Here is a 22,380-nt window from a genome sequence, read left to right as displayed (position 1 = left end):
CGGGTTAGCGAGGAGGTAAATGAGACGGGTCATCTGCTAATAAAAACCGGTGTTAATTGTTAGCAGCGAACACATTTAAAGAGATATTGGGTGGACGAGGAATTCTAGGGCTGAATTTTTCTTTGAATTTAAAACAGTCGAAGGGTTCAGCATTTTATATTAATAAAAATATTTATTGTGTAGGATGATGTTTATTTTTTCGTGTATGATATAATACCTCGAATGTATAAGGATTATTTTTCTCCAGACGCCTTCTTCATTCATCTAAAACAAGTGACGTCATCTATGTTCAGCTTATATGTTAAGCCTCCTTGTCCCATTTATCCTGTAATAAAGTAGCCTATGTGTTTTCTTGGCACAAAGCCATGTTGTTGACAAATTTCAAATTGATCGTTTGTTAGTGTGTACTAAATTATATAAAAAATCAAAGTTACAAAAGTCGCTCAGTTGTCTCGAAAGTTTATGCCAATAAATACTAAAATATTATTTTCTTAATCGTATTGTATCGAAATAATAGTAGATAATCGTGAAATAGATGTCGTAAGAGAATATATGTTTGCTTTGCTAATTAACAAACTAACGCAGAGCACTGGGCAGGTGGCGGCGACATCCTGGGGCTGAGCAGCCCCGTGCTGGGCGGCGTGCTGCACGCGCACCCCGCGCTGCGCGGCGTCAAGCCGGCCGCCGTGCACCTCGCCTCGCAAGGTCGGTACGTCGCTCTTACTTACACCCGCCGACACGCAGCACTCGTACCGGCCCAGCCCCGCGTGTCACTCGCATCACGTCAAGCCGGCCGCCGTGCACCTCGCCTCGCAAGGTCGGTACGTCGCTCTTACTTACACCCGCCGACACGCAGCACTCGTACCGGCCCAGCCCCGCGTGTCACTCGCATCACGTCAAGCCGGCCGCCGTGCACCTCGCCTCGCAAGGTCGGTACGTCGCTCTTACTTACACCCGCCGACACGCAGCACTCGTACCGGCCCAGCCCCGCGTGTCACTCGCATCACGTCAAGCCGGCCGCCGTGCACCTCGCCTCGCAAGGTCGGTACGTCGCTCTTACTTACACCCGCCGACACGCAGCACTCGTACCGGCCCAGCCCCGCGTGTCACTCGCATCACGTCAAGCCGGCCGCCGTGCACCTCGCCTCGCAAGGTCGGTACGTCGCTCTTACTTACACCCGCCGACACGCAGCACTCGTACCGGCCCAGCCCCGCGTGTCACTCGCATCACGTCAAGCCGGCCGCCGTGCACCTCGCCTCGCAAGGTCGGTACGTCGCTCTTACTTACACCCGCCGACACGCAGCACTCGTACCGGCCCAGCCCCGCGTGTCACTCGCATCACGTCAAGCCGGCCGCCGTGCACCTCGCCTCGCAAGGTCGGTACGTCGCTCTTACTTACACCCGCCGACACGCAGCACTCGTACCGGCCCAGCCCCGCGTGTCACTCGCATCACGTCAAGCCGGCCGCCGTGCACCTCGCCTCGCAAGGTCGGTACGTCGCTCTTACTTACACCCGCCGACACGCAGCACTCGTACCGGCCCAGCCCCGCGTGTCACTCGCATCACGTCAAGCCGGCCGCCGTGCACCTCGCCTCGCAAGGTCGGTACGTCGCTCTTACTTACACCCGCCGACACGCAGCACTCGTACCGGCCCAGCCCCGCGTGTCACTCGCATCACGTCAAGCCGGCCGCCGTGCACCTCGCCTCGCAAGGTCTTACATTGACACACAGCCAAACAATATTAACCATACAACTAACAATAGTAACTATAACAACACATATAAAGATCATTTTGTGTAGGCTACCAAGAAAATTCTTACATACGAGGCGACTTAAATGCCTACCTACTGTATCTTATTCTCTCTTATCAGTTACACTCAAACGCCCTGTACCATTATTTACACGCATATCACTGCCCGCTCATGTAATCTTGTCGTCAACAACATCGTTGTGGTTTTTGCCAGTTCGTGAACATTCCCATAATGAAGGTTTCGTTTTTGTTAAGCCCTATGTATTTAGTAATACATATTAATTATGTACTAGACAGCGATTTCGTCTTAGTATATTCACACCTAAAAAATGACATAGTATATTTCACTGCTGTTGTGCGAAATGGTACCTCATGAGTCACGACTACAGAATTTAATTTTTACCAGAATTTCCTCATGACGACTATTATTTCATAGTTAGTGGTCGCGCCAATATAAAAAATATACGTAAATATATTCTCGATATGAAAGTGGACTGTATTTTGATCTACGTGGTGTTAGCAAAGAGGGATAGACAGGATCATACGGCACGTACCTCGTCGGAGGGAGTAGCGTCCAGAACACACGCGCCGCCACGCGGTCAGGGTCCTCCAGCTCGCGGCGGGCAAGAACGGCGTCCAGTCCCACACTCCACACAAACACACACGCGGCGGTGAGCGCGACCAAGGGCCGGGGCACGGGATACCCCGGTGGTGTTACAAGGGCACAATGCCTGATGATCTAGAGAGCCTCGTGGAAGCTCTCCGGCGGTGGCCGAGTCCCGAACCTCGCGAAGGAACGGAGCGAACCCGACTGACTCCAGCGACACGAACGTCGCGTTCACGTCTTATTGGACGTGTCACGTGGTTAGTGACCACGCGATGATTGGTTGTGCTCGTATGTAGGGAAGGATGAAGAAACACACCACAAACAATAAATGTTTAATTTCTACATTTACTATTTTAATTATATTGGCGTTACCATATCCACCCGCCCTAAATGGGTCACCATTTAAAACCAATCATAAGATACAGCGAAAAACTATGACTCTAGGATCGCATAATGCGCGCGGGTTGATAAAAGTCCTAAGAGCCACGGCGGTAATATAAATAACAAGTTCTATGGCTCTAGGAGCGCAAAATGCGAGCGGGATAATAAAAAATCCTAAAAGTCACGGCGGAAATATAACTAACAAATTCTATGACTCTAGGATCGCGTAACGCGAGCGGGGTATATAAATTCCTAAAGTCACGGCGGTATTACAACTAACAAATTCTATGACTCTAGGATCGCGTAAAGCGAGCGGGGTATAAAAATTCCTAAAGTCACGGCGGTATTATAACTAAGAAATTATAAACGAAAGCGGTGCAAAAACTTAAAATTAAACTTAACTAACTGCGGTAATATACTAATGCGGTATAACTATTGTCTTGGAAGCGGACATAAACGAACGACCGGGCGAAGGTAAGTTCCCTTGGCGGTTCTAACTGTACAAACGCGCGCGACGTCGTCCTTTGAAGGATGTACTTTCTCTACGACGGCTAAAGGCCAGGTTAGGGGCGGTGCATTATCATTTATTACAACCACGACCGTTCCAGGAGTGTCGAAGGTGTCGAAGGCGTATTCCATTTCTGCCTAACCTGCAAACCGTGTAAGTATTCCATTCTCCAACGTTTCCAAAACGACTGGACTAACTTGTCCAGTAGCGAAAGCCTATCAAGCAAACTGACGTGATCAGGTTTGACTTGAGGCGCGGGTAAAGCTATTAAAAGCGCGGTAATTAAAATAACGCGAAACAAATGTGTTATAATATTCATATATTTAATATGATAATAATCAATGATCATGATAATTATGTGATCATTGCGCGGTAATATCACTGGATGCTTATGTGCATATTCCAGGGCGGAATCGCTTAGACGTCCGATAAGGATAAGTCTGTTGCGAATAAAAGGCCTCAAGCGGTTGAGAGCCTGCGAATAAAATTTATAATAGAGTATATTAGAATACTCCTCTGCAAAATATTTATTTTGCAGTGCGGGAATAATTTTATTCTCAGCGAAATTAAGTTCCTCTACGGTCATCATAACACCGCGGCGGGTTAATAATATAAGGAACCTATAAATATAAAATACACGACGCGACGAGACGCGAAGGGCGGTATCGTATAAAGCGCAATGCTTTATAGGCGGGCACACAGTGTGCGCTATTAATTTTCGTTCGGGAATGTCTGCAATAGACTCACCATAGAGACTCTTAAGAGGCCATTCAGATGGGTCCGAACGAGCCCACTGGGATCCGTGGAACCACAGAGGGTGCGGTACGAGATTTTGTGGCGTAATGCCACGCGAAAGAATGTCAGCGGGATTTTCAATACCAGAAACATGGTAGAAATTATCTGATGGGATGTTATACACGACTGTGGGAGCAACGAAGCCCATCATGTCCCACAGACGGGCGGTAATTGACAAAATGGAGTGCTTAGTGCACATCACATCGGCGGGAGCGGTAATTTTAAAATAAAAATAATTATGAACAGTAGACCAATGCAGACCAAGTAATTTATGTTGCACGGTCTTATCAAACTCCACCGCGGAGGGTAAAAGTTTGTGCGAAGCGGGAAGATTATCTAACACATTTTTGCTATTACTATTCCATTTAATAAGATCCCACTGAGCTCCCTTAAACAAATCGATGAGCTGCTGCGACGCGGAAACTGCTTCACATTCCGTGGGAATAGAGAAGGCGATATCATCCATATACAACGAGGAAGACGCAATGCCACTCGCGAGCGGATATCTCGCGCCGTCATCTTCTACGAGCTGTCTTACCGTGCGCAGTGCATGATAAGGACTAGACTTGATGCCGAAGCAAACTCGATTAAATTGATAAAGAAGCAGCGGATCCTGCGGGCTGAAACGATATAAAAAACATTGAAAACGACGATCAAACTCACGCACGAATATCTGCAGAAACTGTTGGCGGCAATCGGCGGTCATGGCAATCGCGTGGAGACGAAACCTAAAATTATTGTAAACAAATTGCCTTGTAAATTCGGCCCAACATGCAGAAGGTCATTCAATGAACGCTGGCTTCCAGAAGTTGGCATGCTAGCATCTAAAACCATGCGCAGCTTAGTCGACGATTTATCCTCGCGCAGAACAGCGTGATGCGGTATAATATAAATAGGTGTAGGGTCACGCGGATCATACGGAGGCGCGGGTGAAATATAATTTTTCGTTAGATAATCTTTTATGACGTCATTATATGCCAACCTTAATTTAGGTGAAGCTTGAAGCTTTCTTTCGAGGCACATGAAACGTTTGCGGGCAATATTTAAATGAGTCACCGAGAGTGTAGAAATCATCCTTAAATGGAAGCGAAACGATATATCTGCCACTCACGGGGTCGCGGGTTGTAGTTAATTTATAATATTCTTCGCATTCAACATCATCGGGATGTTGAACGGGCGGTGCGGTAGGAAGCTCCTCGAGCTCCCAGAAACGCCTGACTAATGAGTCAATAGCGGCGGTCTCTTGAACGTGACAACACATCAAGGGCGGTTTATGTATGTTAGGTATGGTGGGTACTGAACCCATTATTACATAGCCTAACACCGTGCGCAATGCAGCGGGCGCCGACGAGTCACGAGATGCATGAACTACGTCGGGGAGAAGCAGATGAGGGAACAGAGAAGCACCGATTAATAAATCGATTTTATTTGGCGTACCAAAACTCTCATCTGCGAGCGGTAAATGCGAAATATGCGATAAGACAGAAGTGTCTATAACAGCGGTAGGTAGTAAATCCGTAACATGATCAACAACTAGCGGTGAAATATTAAAAGATATGTTGTTGTCAAGACGTGAATAAAATTTTATATTTACGGAATTACTATTTACAATTTTTTCTGAACCACCGAACCCCTTAATAATAGTACGTTCGGTTTTCTGCGGTTTAATACCTAAACGTTCACAACATTCATTCGTAATGAAGTGACTTTGCGAAGCGGAATCTAAAAGCGCGCGAATAACAAGCCGTTCGCCTTTACAATTATAAGATACGACTTCAGCGGTTGATAATAAAATAGTACATTGTTTATTCGCGGGCGCGTTGCATTGAAATGCGTTATCAGTATTAGCTGTATAGCTAGCGGTACATAGCGCAATGTCGGAGCGGACGCACTCGCCCGACGCGGACGGCGCAGGCAACGGCGGTGTGCTGCGCGGCGGGGGGTGAGACGCAGGCGCGGGAATGGACGATTCGCGTTTCAAATGTAACATTGTATGATGTTTTAATTTACAAACGCGACAGCCAGAATACGACGAACAACTAGAAACTCGATGCTTTATACTGAGACAATTTATACACGCGTTTCTATCCTTTACGCATTTCAAACGTTCCTGCGGACTCATTTTATGAAAACTCGAACATTTATATAAATTTTGATGCGTAATATTTGTACAAAGACAACTATATGCGGAATCAGCGGTTGTTACGTAAGACTGATACTTAGGCGGAGCAGACGAGATATTATTTGAACTGCGGTTATAATTATTATACTTTCGAGGCGGTTTATTTATTCCCGAATTTGTGGAAGGATGAATGCGTTCTAATACCTTCGCACGAGTTTGAATAAATTTAACTAAATTATCAAAGGTAGGCATTTCACTACCAAACTTTTTATTTTTGTTTATTTAATAACAATTAATTATTATTTTTGTTTATTTAATAACAATTAAACCACATCGAATCAGACCCTGAAAAATGAAAGGGTTCTATTCCTGAGCATACTCAAGCGTAAGAGAAAAAAAAAGACTCGATTAGTACAGTATTTCGGTCGCTATCGTGTTAACAAGAAAAAGGATCCGCACATACAGACACACGGACGTCCAAGACAGAACTTTTTTAAACTGTTTTTTAACTAGTTTAAATAACAAAAATGACATCAAAAATATCATGAACGTTAAAAATAGTGTTTTTTCTTAATATGTGTGTGTATGTATTATCTTACAAGTGCAATGTATGATACATAAAGACATTTTAAGTTTGAAAAATCAGATGTTTTGCGCGAAGTGACAGTAGTACCCACCTCAACGCTTCGCTTATGAGGCGTGCAATATTATCTAACTTTATATTTTGTAAGGCGCGCACTGCGCTAACAAAGTTATCTGTAAATAAATCAAAGTTTGTTGCGGACGGAGAATGCAAAGGTTTAAAATCAAACATTTGATTTAAATACGCGGAAACCAACATACGTTTATCATCATATTTATCTTTTAAAGTTTGTAAAATTAAATTATAATTTTCAGCGGAGGGGGTTATACCAGCTATAACAGTTGTGGCCTTCCCCGTTAATTTACCTAGTAAATAATATAAACGCTCGGCATCTGTAAGGCCGGGATTGTTATGAACAATTGATTCAAAATTCGAAAGAAACAGCGGAAATGAGCGAATATCACCCGAAAGTGGTACTAATTCGATAGGCGGTAATTTAGGCCTATTTTTATGCAAATTATTAATATCTCCGTGTGACGGACTTGGTTGCGAATATTGCGATTTAATTCTTTTAATCCTGCTATATAAAGACTCGAATGCAACGAGGCTTTTATAATCAGGTTTCGCGGTAGGTGTTAATAATAATAAGCGAGTATTGTATTCGTCTAAACACTGTTTATAATCATCGCGTAATGATTCTACCTGCGCGGACTCGTCAAGGAAACTTTCCATAAGCGCAGCGTTGTTTTGAATGTTCAAGGACAAATCATAAATTCTTTGCACCATTTCGAATATAATTTCGCGTTTAGCTAATAACATGGATAACTGCGAATCATTTATATCTTCCGAATCATTAACATCCGAAGCGTCACTATCAGGTAACTTAGTCATTTTCTTAGGCGGCATTTTTAATAACAAAAGTATATATTCAAACAGAGAATGTTACAATACAAGTTACAATAACAAGTAATACGACTAAATAAAGTAGGTCAGCGACGCAAGCGTAATATGAACCGAGTATGAATTTTCAATATGGTCGGATTATAACAGCGGATCGCGGAATGACCTAGATAACGTTATAAATTTCGAGCGCGGGTAGCGGATAAATAAATATGATGAAATATGTTCGATTTATAATGATTTTAGCGTTATAACTGCGGATAAACGATATGAATATAGTTTTAATTAACTATTTTAATAATAATATACGCGTAACTTAATGTTACGGGCGGAATAAAATATATTTTAAGCAAAAAATAATAGATGACGCAATGTCGATCTATGCGGTATAATATTATAGTTATTTCACAATGAATGTACTATTAAATCGCTTATTAGGGCCTACAATGAGTATCCTAATAAGGGCGGGTTTAAAATATATTTTATATGAATAGTAGAAGACGCATTGTCGTTCTATTATATGCGGTATATTAAATAGTATTTCGCATTGAAGATACTACTAAATCGCTTATTAGGGCCTACACAATGAGTATCCTAATAAGGGCGGTGAAATCATCAGGCATTATCCTGCTCGAAGTGACCACTCAATGGTCGCGCCAATATAAAAAATATACGTAAATATATTCTCGATATGAAAGTGGACTGTATTTTGATCTACGTGGTGTTAGCAAAGAGGGATAGACAGGATCATACGGCACGTACCTCGTCGGAGGGAGTAGCGTCCAGAACACACGCGCCGCCACGCGGTCAGGGTCCTCCAGCTCGCGGCGGGCAAGAACGGCGTCCAGTCCCACACTCCACACAAACACACACGCGGCGGTGAGCGCGACCAAGGGCCGGGGCACGGGATACCCCGGTGGTGTTACAAGGGCACAATGCCTGATGATCTAGAGAGCCTCGTGGAAGCTCTCCGGCGGTGGCCGAGTCCCGAACCTCGCGAAGGAACGGAGCGAACCCGACTGACTCCAGCGACACGAACGTCGCGTTCACGTCTTATTGGACGTGTCACGTGGTTAGTGACCACGCGATGATTGGTTGTGCTCGTATGTAGGGAAGGATGAAGAAACACACCACAAACAATAAATGTTTAATTTCTACATTTACTATTTTAATTATATTGGCGTTACCAGTTAGATTACGTTAGTTAAATTTATAAAAAACCCGATTGTGATAAAATCATTAAATTATTATTTAAAAGAAGACTTTAAATCCAATACTGTGCATAATTCTGCAATACCTTAATTTTCCTTGCAATATCGCATTACGAAGGTAAACTAAAAGCGCATCAAGTTTGAGCTATCAAGTTCGATAACAATTTGCAAACAGTTGAACGGTTTTGTTATTTAATTAAACGTCTGTTCGACGGACAAGCTCTTTGAAGAACTGTTGTGGTTAGAACCCGGTGCATTTGCCTTAAGATTTACAGCTTGCAAGGTCCGTGGCAGCTCTGTTGATTCTCAAAGACTGAAACTATTTCACAATTAGCAGATGGAATATTCGATTTAAATGGAAGATTTTGTTATAAAGAAAATTGATATCGTAACTTTTGAGACATTCATATTTTTTTCAAGGAAAACGGAACATAAAATAAGCTAGTCAATAAAACGAACTAGGTTTTAAAATAGGTCAATAATAATAATAATTTCTCTGCTAGAAATCTTGTATGTTATTAGGTCATTACGTTTGAAACTTTTGGCGCAATACAAGAAACTGCGAGAACCTCATTCAAAATACCTATCTATTTTAAATAAGTTAAGCAGAAAGAAGTTAAAACCCCTTATACTTTAAGCCGTCTACAGATAAGCACAGAGCATACCTGTAATGCTACAAAGTATTGATTTCGTTTCAATCTAAGAGGCAGAGAATTTCCTCGGAAATCCGCTTAACGTACCTACAGGATTTCCAATGTTTTCTTTTCGTATGTATTTGTTATAACGTTATAATTTCTGACTTGGTTAATACAATAAACATTAGTGAAGATATTATGGGGCGAAATCATTAAATTGTCAGGATAATATATTTTCTTATGTCATCAAATACTTGAAACAAACAAATTAATATAATGATTTTCAATAAAGAAAATACACCACTCTGTATAAAACATGCACCTTTTTTATGTCAAAACCTAACAAGAGATTGAGAGGTCCCTATCCTATATCAGACAATTGGAGTTTATTCTCCATTGGGCAAAATACGTCCAAAAATATATCGGGAATGAATCACCGAATGTCACTTATCGACTCCTCGGAGTTGGAAATAAAACACTTCCCTTACAGAATTCGACGTCTATTGAATTAAATGCGAAAGTAACTCTGTCTGTCTGTCTGTTACTCAATCACGCCTAAACTATTGAACCAATTTTCATGAAATTTGGTATGGAGATATTTTGATACCCGAGAAAGGACATAGGCTACTTTTTATCCCGGGACAACGACGCAATCCCGGAAATCCCACGAGAACGGGAACTATGCGGGTTTTTCTACGACTGCGCGGGCGAAGCCGCGGGCGGAAACCTAGTAGAAAATAAAATCAAATGTTTCATAGATTTAGGTTATGAAAAGGTATAAGAAGTTTGTCTTTACTATCTGTAAAATATGTTATCTTTGTGTACGCATCGATCTATTTCATAAAATTGTAATCAAGGGGTTTGTTATGGTCAGGTGTTGGGTCGGGTGGGGGCACCCGCAAGCGGCCGCTGCTGGGCGGCGCGCGGGGCGCCATCTCGCCGACTAAGCGCGCCGTGCTGTCGCTGCTCGCGCGCGCGCGCGCCGCCACGCACAAGCACGCGCACGAGTGAGTCCACGCCTTTATATTGTTAACGAGCTCAGCTGATGGGCGGCTGTCTAGCAAGCGTTCCTAGCGGACGTGGGTACATGCCTTTATACCGCCTCCTGGCTTCTACAGAGTTTTGAGCAAGGTATGCCACGAATCAATCAAAAGGTAATCGACACCTTCACTGCAACACTGCTATGAAATCAATAGTGACATGTGTCAACAACATGTTACAAGACGATCAGTGTTTAGCTGTAGGCTTAGCTGTAGGCTTGGCTGTAGGTAAGTAATAAGTAGGTATATTATTACAAGTATAAATATGTACATATATACAAAGTTATCTAACTGTTTGATTGATGTTTGAAGATTGCCTGGTTATATCAACAGCAACAAAATCATTTTTATTTATTTTCATAGAATTGTCAAAAGTTCACGTAATTTATTTAGGCGCGGGTCAAACACAAGCGGCGCGGGCGCGGGCGTGCCATAAGCGCACCTCTTGAATCTGTTTTGCACCACGTCCTTCTTATACATTTTGTATGAAAGAATTTTGGACAGGCGTCGAGACGGCACGCCACGGTTGTGCCAAGGTTGCGCCAAGGTTGCGCCGCCTTTCCAAAATTATTTCATACAAAATGCCAATAGCGCACCCGATGCACGCCGGCAGCGCGCCCGCGGCGCTTGTATATGTCCCGCGCCTTAGTTTTCCAAAATGAGAATTCTAAAATTAAAAAACTTATGAGTCAAATTTGATAACCCCATACTAGTCAATACTTAAGTCATAAAATGGCACTTTATGGCGTTTTTATGACCGAATTTAATTTTCAAGTTTTAACGACTCAGCTGTTCGTCAGTTATGATCGTGTTTTAGGTATTATTTTTCAGTCTAAAACACTACTAACTTTAACATTAACCAACCTTGATGACATAAGAAAATATTGGGACTTCGTAAAAATAATTTTAGGAGCAATTTGACAAACTATAAAGTGGCGCTGCAATTTACTGGGAAGCATCGTTTTAACTATAAACTATCAAAATGTACAATCTAATTTTATAAAGTGCTCAGCGTAGTGCTGGTCACTCACGGCATATTGAAATTTATATTAAATCTCAATTTTATCTCGTTCCCAAGCACTTTGGTGAACAATTTATGAGTTTGCTGTGGGCGGAACGTGTTATAATGAGTTATTAGTTAAAACTATAATTTGATCTTTCGAATACCTATTCCAGGCATCGCGACTAAAAGTCTATAGTTAGTTTTAATTTCTATGTAATAGTAATCCTCAGAATTTATCAGAAAATCAAGCAATTCTTAACCAGGCAGATGTGCTATACTAGGAAAGACATTGAATAAGAATCTTTTCAGGAAAAGCAGTTAATAGGAAACTACAGACTAGCTTTCAAGGAATGTAATTGCTTCGCAACTACAAATTATATTATTTCGCAACTACAACAAATTTTTATTTCATTTTAGTACTTTTTTAGATGTGTTCTTATTTTTTACGTCTCTTTACTTCTGTGATTAGGTATTGTATTATCAAACTATACCTACTGCAACCTTTTAGTCCTTTTTATAAAAGTTTTGTTTGAACGCGCTAATCTCAGGAACTACGGGTCAGATTTAAAAAATTCTTTCGGTGTTAGATCACGCTCTGACCAACAGCACCATTTTTTTTTTGCTTTTTGTAAAATTCTTGTCTATTTCCATATAATATGTACCCTTTTGTCTAAAAACATGTTTTATCGATAGAAATGTACAACACCTCGAAATTTCCCATTTTTTCATACTAATAATTGACTTATTTCAGACACCCGGCTCTACTTCCACTGATACGCGACGAGTTTGTGACAGGCGTCGGCGTTAATATCAATTTAGCGTAATATTTATAATAAGTAAATAAACTTTAGTAATAAATTATACATACTGTTTCAATAGAGTACATGGACAGCTTGTAAAAGTTTTTGCTTTTCTGTTTTTAGTTATAAGGATGAATGAACTGTTTTTATCTTTTACCATTTTCCTGATAATTATTTGTTTTTGGAAAATACCAAAAAAAACACTAAAAATGTTTTGCTGTTAATTAAAAGGGTCTGAATAAATTTGAAAATCTCATTTATATAATATTGTTTTCTATAAAAAAAATGTTTTATATGTTTACAAAATTGTCGGGATTTTTCTACAATTTGATATAGGTATTGACTTACCTACAAGACAATTGATAATGACCTTTATTTCTAGTAATATTATAAACAGCCACCAGCATCATTATTTTATTTTATTCTAGCCTTTGTAGCGCATTTAGATCCAAAATTATTATGTGCCGTCAATTTAAATGAACCCCATTTAGGGCCTAATTAGAAAAAAAGGACCACGTGTAAATAATTTTTCCTCGCCTTCTAGTTGTAAATAATTATATTAATATAAATGAATATAGAGTATGTATTTATGAAGATAAGAGTTAAATATACTGGATCGAACTTAATCTTGATACAAGGCGACTGATTGAACGAAAAACACACGTAAAGGAAGATAATTCAAATTCATAAAAAAATAAAAATAAATTATTTTTATTGAACAAACGAAGAAAAGCAATTTGTAACTAGAGATTATTACAAAATGTGTGACATAATAAATGTAAATTTTGCTAACAAAATCTCTCTTTTACTTGTATTTTCGTTCATAGGTACAATCAATACAAATAAATTTTAATAGATCACTTAAATACATCTATATCAAGCACAAAATTATAAAAAATACACAATCATTAATAATTATTAAATTTTAAGGTCTATTCAAACTACAGCGGTATCCGCTACCGCCGTGGGTAGCGGTACACCGATGGCACGCGATTAGAGTCTCTATAATATAATACGTAAGAGATTTAATCGCATGCCCATCGTGATACCGCTACCCATGGCGGTAGCCGATACTGCTGTATGAATAGGCCTTTAATTGCACCTACGTAAAGCATATTATGTAGCTAGAAAAATTCGTAAATAATTATTCAATTTAAAGATTCATATAGTAAAATATTGTGTACATTTTATCAAATTGAAATTGATAATTCTAATTATAAAATAAATATAGATTTAAAATAATAAGATTTATATCAAACGTAACATTCAAACATCAAACAATTATCATATAATTGTTGTTAATTTCGGCCTTTATCTAAAAAAAATATTTGTGTTATATATTCGTAAGTAACTTTTTACGTTACTTGGAAGAGCGAAGCTACAACACTGCTTATTGATATCTACCAACTGATAAATATAATATCCGATATTTATCGAAAAAAAAATATTTTAGAACACTGAAAATATTGTTTCTCACTTGCTCTACTTTTTAATCCAACAAAATATTATGTAACTCTTTGAGATAAAGGCATGAATTATTTACAAATATTTTGCATTACAAAATATTTTTTTAAACTGTATGTATGTTTTTTTTATTTGATCTTAAATCTAATTAAGACGTATATTGTTATAAATAATTTCGTTATCTACTATGTATATTGTAATTTGTATTAAGTTTTGAATTGTTTTTATATACGTTATTTATATAGATGTAGAGTATGTATATAAAATGCTATAAGTATATTGTTTACATTAGAAATAAAGTTTTCAAGAATATCATTTGGTTTTATTTTTAAACTACCTACCCTTTTAAAATCATATAACCTTAGCATATACAGGGTGTCCCAAAAAGTAGTGATGAACGGAAGCTGGGAGGTAGAGGACCCAGAGAGCTATCTGTATCACCCCCCTGTATGTTATGCGATTTTTCGTATTTTCGGAGTTATGACGTTTTTTTTTTTCAATTTTTCACCTATCGCCGAGTACGATGATATTTTCACTCATGGTGACGTCAATTATTGGAGAAGATGCTTGATTTTTTTTGTGTGCTAAGCTGAAAGATAGGCCATTTCCGTATGGTAACATTTACTATACACATTATATTTCACTATAGAAAAAATCGGAACCATTGTAATAATTTTTAAGAATACTTTCAGCCAGTACCTATATCATCGCTTTTATACCATCAAAATCATATAATTTCCATTCTGTGTTTTAACAAGAACAAAATCATTTGAGTAGTTTTAGGCAAAGACCAACCTGACACATGTACACTACCAACTTAGGATTACAATTCTTTCATTATGATTGAATTCTTTCACAATAGTTGCCTTGTTCATAAAAAGTAAATATGTAATTATAATTTTCAATGTTCCCAATGTATTAAGTAAATAATATAGTCTAGTTATCTAAACTATATAAGTATTTATTCAATAGAACAGGACTATAGGCAAAGTCGTAAACTCAGAATTCCAGACGGCGTAAATATTTGTGTTTGTTTTCGGTATTTGACTTGAGGCTTACATCTCTACTAACAATCTTAAGACTTGGTATATACATAATATTATTTATTATATAACGTAAGTATTAATGAGCATTGGTTAATTGGTTTTATATATCACTACATAGTATAAAATGAAGTCGCATTCTCTGTCTCTATATGCCCATATGTATGCTGAAATCTTCAAAACTACGCATCGGATTTTGATGCGGATTGTTTTAATAGGTAGAGTGATTCAAAAGGAAGGTTTTAGTATATAATTTATTAGGTTTTAGACAAAGAGAACATAGTCAGTAGTAGTGGTAGTAATAGAATAGTTAAGTGTTCAGAATTTTAAACATGATTTTGAAATATCCTTACTAATATTATAAATGCGAAAGTATGATTGTGTGTTCGTTTGTCTTTGTTTCATGTATCATTGTAATCATGTTATGATATGATTTTTGACCTGGAGATAGTAGTCTAAAGACATAGGCTAATTTTAACAGGGTGAAATATTATCTCGTTACTACGGGAATTCATTTTTAGATTTTTTTTTTCATTTAATGATATTATGTAGGCCAGTCGCGTGACATGAGTATGAAATTATGTTTCTGTCACTTCAAACGAAATTATATTACATACAATAATATATTTGCAAATATAATTTTCAAAGTTTAATGACCTTTGACCTGAGACACCAAAGAGATATCATTTACATATTACTAAGATACGATCTCTAAAAGATAATACCTACTAATTTTATATGTAGAAATAATATTACATTCACGTATAAATTTCAACAATGATGCCTTATATTTGATAACAGCACAAAATACCTTACAAGTTGCCTACATTGTAGGTTAAAACCCTAATGTAAGTTATCATTATAATTGTTAGGTTAAGTAAATGTCGTAAGCATTAGAAATACTTAATTAAAATTAGTTTCTAATATTATTTCAGTTTTCCCAAACACATTTCAGCATTGAACAATGCCTTAATACTCGTTTTTACTCAAATTTGACGCATTTTAAAGGTTACAATCTTATCCTTATAATAAATATCTTGCTCAAAATAAAACACTCAAGTAGCTGTATTCAATCTTTAATGGAAACAACAAAGCTCACAATGAAACAGTAATTTCAATACGATTGCTTTCTCAGTAGGCGCTTCGTCTTCTTTCTTTTTGTACTACTCGTCGACTGTTGCGGTTGTAAGTTCTGAAACGTAAATATGATTTCATAAATGTGTTTGTTTTGGATGTAGACGTCGAGGCAATGACTGGGCAATGTTGAGAGAATTAAATAAAAGTTATTTGACTAGTAAATACGTAGTATCTGTAATCACCGTGAATGTACCTAACAATAATGTCAAAAATTATTATGAAATCGATGGTTGCCTAGATTTGTTATTCAAAAACTATGTATATAATTAATGTTATTTCTAATTTATTCAATTTAATAATATCTAGGTATCTATCTATCATAATGCTAGTAGCTAGTAGTTTTAGCTTTGTCTAAAACCTAATAAATTATATTTAGCCTTCCTCTTGAACCAATCTATCTATTAAAAAAACCGCATCAAACGCGGAAAACGACTTTGTTTTATACTACTTATGTAGTGATTTCCTATACTTACACTAACATTCTTCCTAACAACGATAGCCACTCCACCGCCCCTGCCAGGCTTGGAGCCTGCGGGTCGAGGCACACGCCCGACGAAGCAGCGATCCTTGGAATGAAGGATTCGGCTTGATTCACTCTCTTCGTCATCTGATGCTGTGGCTGAAATAGAAGACCTAAATTATTATTTTTAGACATTAAAAGAAAGTAAAACATCTGTAATGCTATCAGTGTTACTAGTGTTATGAGCGGTAGTGACAAGATAACATAGGATGACCCATCTATCACTATTTCTCATAAAATATGTGCATTGTAATAGACATTAAAAAGCGTGGTAGAATGTATGTTTTTATTGTAAATAAAAATTTCTGGTCGAGTTTCCCCCGTAGGAACTGGTATCCAAACTTTATTATGATTTCAAATGGGCTTCTGAAATTTAACATACGAAGGTATAGCTTAGATCATTAAGTAATGGATAACACTCGCAGGCGTTTCCCCTTTTGCCGAGGTATAAGATTATTTTCATCGAAAAATCTTATCCTTTCATAAAAACTACTTGCGTAATCGATTACAAGCACTCTGCGTATTCGTAAACCGTCGAACAGACGTCTGCGAGTGCTCCGCTAAAAATGCCGTTTTGTACTGTCAAGTCTTGCAGAAGCAATTCAAACATGTCGAATATTAAAAAAGATGGAATAACCTTTCATTTGTGTATATTTTTTTATTTTTTTAACGTACATTTCTAATAAAATGCAATTTCTAATAATCGTCGATGTATCGTTTAGCGATATGATCAAGAAAAATAATCGAGTCATGTTTACTCGATCATTGATGCGGCCCCACGAGACTATCATGGAAAGAAAATATACAATTTTAATCTTTATAAACTAGGAGATAAAGTTGAATTTAAAACGCCTTAATGAACCGCATTCCTTTCGAGACTATCTTGTAAAGAAATACAAATTTAATCTTTATGACCTAAGTGATAAAGTTGAATTTAGAACGCGATATTGAACCCCACTCCACATGACTATCTTGGAATGAAATACAAATTCAATCTTTATTATCTTAGTGATAGAGTTGAATTTAAAAACTCGTCGCTTAAAAGGTCGTAAATTTTTACGACTTTCGTGACACAAATTATTTTTGTGAATGTGTGATTATGTTTCATTGTGTTTCATCAGTGTGAGTTACCCTCCCCGCACCAAAATCAGCAGAAAGTTTAGTTAGAACATTTGCCAGCGTACTCCATCCATTACTTAATGATCTAAGAGGTATAGCGGTCAAATGTCTATTAAATAAACAGAAACAAACAAAGTTAAATAAATAAATGAATAAGTAAGTTGCAAAAGGCGATCTCAATTCGACGAAATTTTACTTTTTCTACATAAGATATGAAGAAGGCAATCCTATGTCATTTTTATAACAAGCAAAGTGCGGCAACTTCAAAAGACCTTGAGAGCTTGAATAATTTTGTCTGAGGTAATTGTAAGATTTATTCTAGAAACGTCTCAGTTCTGTTTAATGTATAGGAACTTTTATTTCTGCTGAGCAAAATCATGGTTACCAACTGGGCTCAATGAAATTGTAGGCTCCTCTTGAAGTAAAAAAACAAGCCCTTTGATTGATACAAATCTTATAAAATTAGTTTACCAAATGCTTCCTAGCAAACGATTTCGTGTATACAGTACATACTCAGAGTTTTTGAAGTGAAACTTCTTTATCGGGGTTGGAAAAAAATGTAGTGTAACATTTTTTTCGTTACGCGTGACATTTTTCCGTTCCGCGCCATCTTGTTCTTATCCTTACCACGCGTGATTCGACGTATTTCTGTCAAGCATAGTAAATTATTTTTTGAAAAATAAGGATAAAGAAGTTTCACTTCTTACGTGTGTACACTAATACACGCACATATTTTTTTTATCATTTTTTTTTTTGTATTTAACAAGAAATATCCCAACTACGAATAATGTAATTTCTCGACAACGTTACGTCCTTTCGTTATCATTGCCTGAAAGAAACTCACTTAGACAAACATATTTAATGCAAAACTTAACTCTACTTTTGTTTGTTTGTTACAACGCTATTACCTAAAGCCCTTTATTGTAAAAACAAGAATTAATTATTACACAAAGCGTGACAAAAGAAAATAAATAAAATTAACGTCCCTTCTCGAGTGCTACAGCCTACAAGTACCACTTTCTTTGAAGATCAGCCGTAAGGCATTAGCATTTTAAATTCATTTCGCTTGTATTTTTTACAATTTTATATGTTTCCGCCCTCTACCTTTCAATCACAATTTTACAACAACCCACCTAAGGGTCAAGCCGCTTGGAAGGTCAAAAGTCGTCCATGACTTTATCAAGATATCTTAGAACTGAGCAATTATAATATGATTTTAAAGAATAGAAAAAAATCGATCACGAGACGGGATTCAAACTCAATTTCGCCAAAATTTAAAAAATTATATTTATAAAGCATTTGAATGACATAACCCGAAAATATCTAATAACTTATATGGTTTTATTTAAATAACTATAAAAGAGAATATTATAAGATTAATTATACATATATGATATAATATGATTATAATATTATCGCGGTTGATTGATATTCCATGTAAATAGCAGCAAATATTATAAGAGCCCTTGTCTCTATGATCTATTTAGAACTATTGAATACTTTCATGAAATAAATAATATCAATAGTTCTGACTTTATGAAACGATTTGATCTTATGACATGGACACGATCTTCCCGAACTTTTCGATCTGAAATCGGATACGCTTTCACTGGGCAGCCATCCTTATCCTAATAATGATTGATTGACGTTTACATGCGGGTAGTTGTTTCACATACATGTCACTCGGGTCAGACAGCGGGATCCCAGTTAAGACTTAATTTATTAGATGTAATTTTACTAACATTAATACCATGCTAGTAATTATATGATGACGAAGTTACAAAACCCAGTCAAAAGTTTTTGGGTTAACTATGCTTTTAAGAGACAAATATACAAGTAAATACCTAGTGGTTAATTTATCAGATGAGAAGGACCGACTCATGCTTATGCTCCAATTTATAACACCACACACACACTCATATCCAATACTATCATCAATAAACAAAGCACCTCACACACACACATTTGACTCAATGCTTCAAAATATAAAACTTAAATCACACACTCATATCCGTATTCAACACACTCATGATTCAATACATACACTCATGTTCCGTATGCTTCAAGATCCCGCGTAGCTTCTGCCCAATGCGCTGGCTGCTGCGGCTGCGGCTGCGCAGCTCGCTGTCATCAGGGTCCGACTTGCTGTGGACCTTGCATTTCTTCTTGCGCAGGTTGCCGCCCGTGTATTTGAGGATGCTGCGAATTAAATAATTGTGATTTAATTCTACAAATGTATCATGTGCCTGTATATGATAATAGTATGTTAAGTAAATAATGAGTTATAATATTATATCGTGTGATAGGAGAGTTTTGAATATTAAATTTTACTTAACATTAAAAAGGCGCATAATGAACTGCTAGTAAATAGATGTGACAGCTAATCAATTAGAGATGTTTTAAATAAAATATATCCAAAGTATTGGGTAATCAGACGAACATATAGAGATACATATAGAGCTAGAGCATTCTTTCGTGATCTTTTAGTATAAACGAAAACTCGTATTCAGTGTTATTCAGTATTGCATGCATGTTTCTATCAGCTCTCAATATAAAGTCAAATAATTTTAAATTAACAAAAAATAATATAAGAAATACTATTACAACATTCTTAGCACCAAATCACGTAGGAATACTGAAAACAGTTTCAGAAAAAGGGGCAGCCGCAGGAACCTTCATAAATTCCAAGTTAGTTGAAATGGAATAATAAAGATTTGTTTATTGCCAGTCGTGGATATAGTTACGGATACCTTTAGTTCACTTCTAATAGCCCTTAAAAAGGTTTGTGGAGTTGGGATAACAAGATAAGAGGCAGATTAGGCTGATGAAAGGGTTTTACGGGTTTCATAACATTAGCAATATCTACAACTAGCAAAGTTTGTAGGCAAGAATATACGAATTCGTATTCAATATTAAGAAAACTTACAATTTATTTCATTCTATTGACTTGATATTCAAACCATTGTTTCAACCATATTATGTGATTAAGTTGAAAGTAAATTTCCAACTCATCATTTTTATTGTCCTGTTTGTCATTGAATCAAATGAACAATAAAAACATGCCAAAAATGATAAAAGTTAAGGAATTTCAGGAGACAGTGCCGGCCACATTGTGGTATGAATCAAAACTTTTAACTCAATATAGCATGAAAATATCAATAACTTGAGATTGTGAGACAACGGATTCTGCTTAGTTAGAAGATAGATAGCATAGTATAAAGAAGATGGTATAGAGAGGTCACGGATGCAACATTGTATTATACCAAATAGATTTTATGAATAACAAAGGTTTCTTTAAAGTTCAGACTTATTTAAATCTGCGTTGAAAAGTTGAAATAAAAAACCTTCAATACTTTTGTTAATTGTTGTATTAAAATCTTTATGATGTGTATTTACTTTCTATGGATTCATAAGAATTATATAGATACTAGATTTCCGCCCGCGGCTTCGCCCGCGTTTTCAAAGGAAAACCCGCATAGTTCCCGTTCCCGTGGGATTTCCGGGATAAAACCTATCCCATGTGTTAATCCAAGTCACCCTCTATATGTGTGCTAAATTTCATTGTAATCGGTTCAGTAGTTTTTACGTGAAAGAGTAACAAACATCCATACATCCATACAAACTTTCGTCTTTATAATAGTATTATAGATATTCCTTATGACAACGAGAAAAAACTGCTTTCTTAAAATGTGTACAAAATTTATCGTACAGAATACAGCTATAATTAAAAAAATAACCTTAAAAGTACCTACTTTAAATTACCTACCTATATTTTCTAGAAAATAACACTTACGATAATTTCTTCTTCTTCTTTATATTTTCAACTGAACTTGATGTGTCCTCTGTTTCTTCAGACTCAGTGTAGAGATATGGCAACTTTCCCATTTTTTGGAATCGAAACAACTTTAAGCTTTTAGTGAATTGTTACTATGTATGAGTGATCATTGTTGATCTGATTTTTATTTTTATTTATATATTTTATTTTATTATTGATACAAAGTTACTTTATTACTCCATGTTGTATAAGTTTATCTGACAGTGTAATTTTTTTAATGTTGATATGTTAAAGTACGCCTAAAAGGTTTTACGAGAAAAACCTCTTTCATTTAAAAAAAAAGTAAAATTATAAAGCAGCTGCAAGATTAGAAAATACCTGTGGAAAATACATATTAAAAAATTATGATATTGAAGAACCTGAATATATTATGTTAACTGTTTTCAGTTAGCTGTAGAACTATGTTCATGAAAAGAAGAAATTATAGACAAGACTTGAAAAGGCAGGAATTTGGATATAAACAGAAGGTATATCTACACAGTAGATACTTATATCATCTTATACATATCTATTATCTACAATATGTAGATAGGCCACAGAACACTTCCTATAGACTTAAACATAACAATATTTATAATCACCAAGGCAAGTGAAACATATGTTTATACGTGTTGCGGTAAGATCCTTTATCTAAATAGACCTGAATAGAATCTCAGATGGCCGACCGACCACCGACCACGAGAGAAATACGATTTAATTCAATGTTACATTACAGATTGTTTTACTATAGATGCAACCTATTGTGAGTATTATTAAATAATAAGCATAAGTAAAAAGAGGTGATTTTGAATAAGTATCTTTTAATGTGATATTAAATTTCAGTTTCAAAAACACAATAGATAATTCCGTAATTAAAGGTGGTACGTGCCTACATTAATCATATTATACTTTCTCTTGGAGTTCAATACATAAATGTTATAGTGACA

General features: G+C 36.9%; 2 protein-coding genes across 4 annotated transcripts in view; one reads left to right on the top strand and one right to left on the bottom strand.

Moving 5' to 3' along the window:
- Positions 1-14,048, top strand: part of LOC149477302 (uncharacterized) — a 76,152-nt gene extending 62,104 nt beyond the window's left edge. The window contains exons 8-10 of one of the 3 annotated variants that reach the window (XM_089710782.1): positions 598-705; positions 10,368-10,500; positions 12,288-14,048. In XM_089710782.1, coding sequence (XP_089566908.1) covers positions 598-705; positions 10,368-10,500; positions 12,288-12,360 — 314 coding nt within the window. In that variant the 3' untranslated portion in view covers positions 12,361-14,048. Of the gene's footprint in view, positions 1-597; positions 1,714-10,367; positions 10,501-12,287 lie in introns of all 3 variants that reach the window. The other 2 variants (XM_089710783.1, XM_089710781.1) reach the window with 2 other exon arrangements.
- Positions 14,049-15,906: 1,858 nt separating this feature from the next.
- LOC149477301 (uncharacterized) lies at positions 15,907-21,754 on the bottom strand. The gene is made up of 4 exons (XM_089710825.1): positions 21,413-21,754; positions 19,664-19,818; positions 16,454-16,599; positions 15,907-16,035 (listed from the first exon to the last, which is right to left on the bottom strand). Exons 1-4 carry the CDS (start codon positions 21,502-21,504, stop codon positions 15,958-15,960), a joined length of 471 nt encoding a protein of 156 aa, XP_089566951.1. The 5' UTR covers positions 21,505-21,754; the 3' UTR covers positions 15,907-15,957.
- Positions 21,755-22,380: the final 626 nt, after the last annotated feature.

Source organism: Colias philodice, chromosome 25 (genome assembly GCF_061535455.1).
Source record: "Colias philodice isolate Cphi_HAF_F1 chromosome 25, ilColPhil1 Martin Lab GWU primary, whole genome shotgun sequence".
Taxonomy (NCBI): domain Eukaryota; kingdom Metazoa; phylum Arthropoda; class Insecta; order Lepidoptera; family Pieridae; genus Colias; species Colias philodice.
The sequence above is the reverse complement of the archived record's forward strand: the minus strand, read 5'-3'. Positions and strand labels throughout refer to the sequence as shown.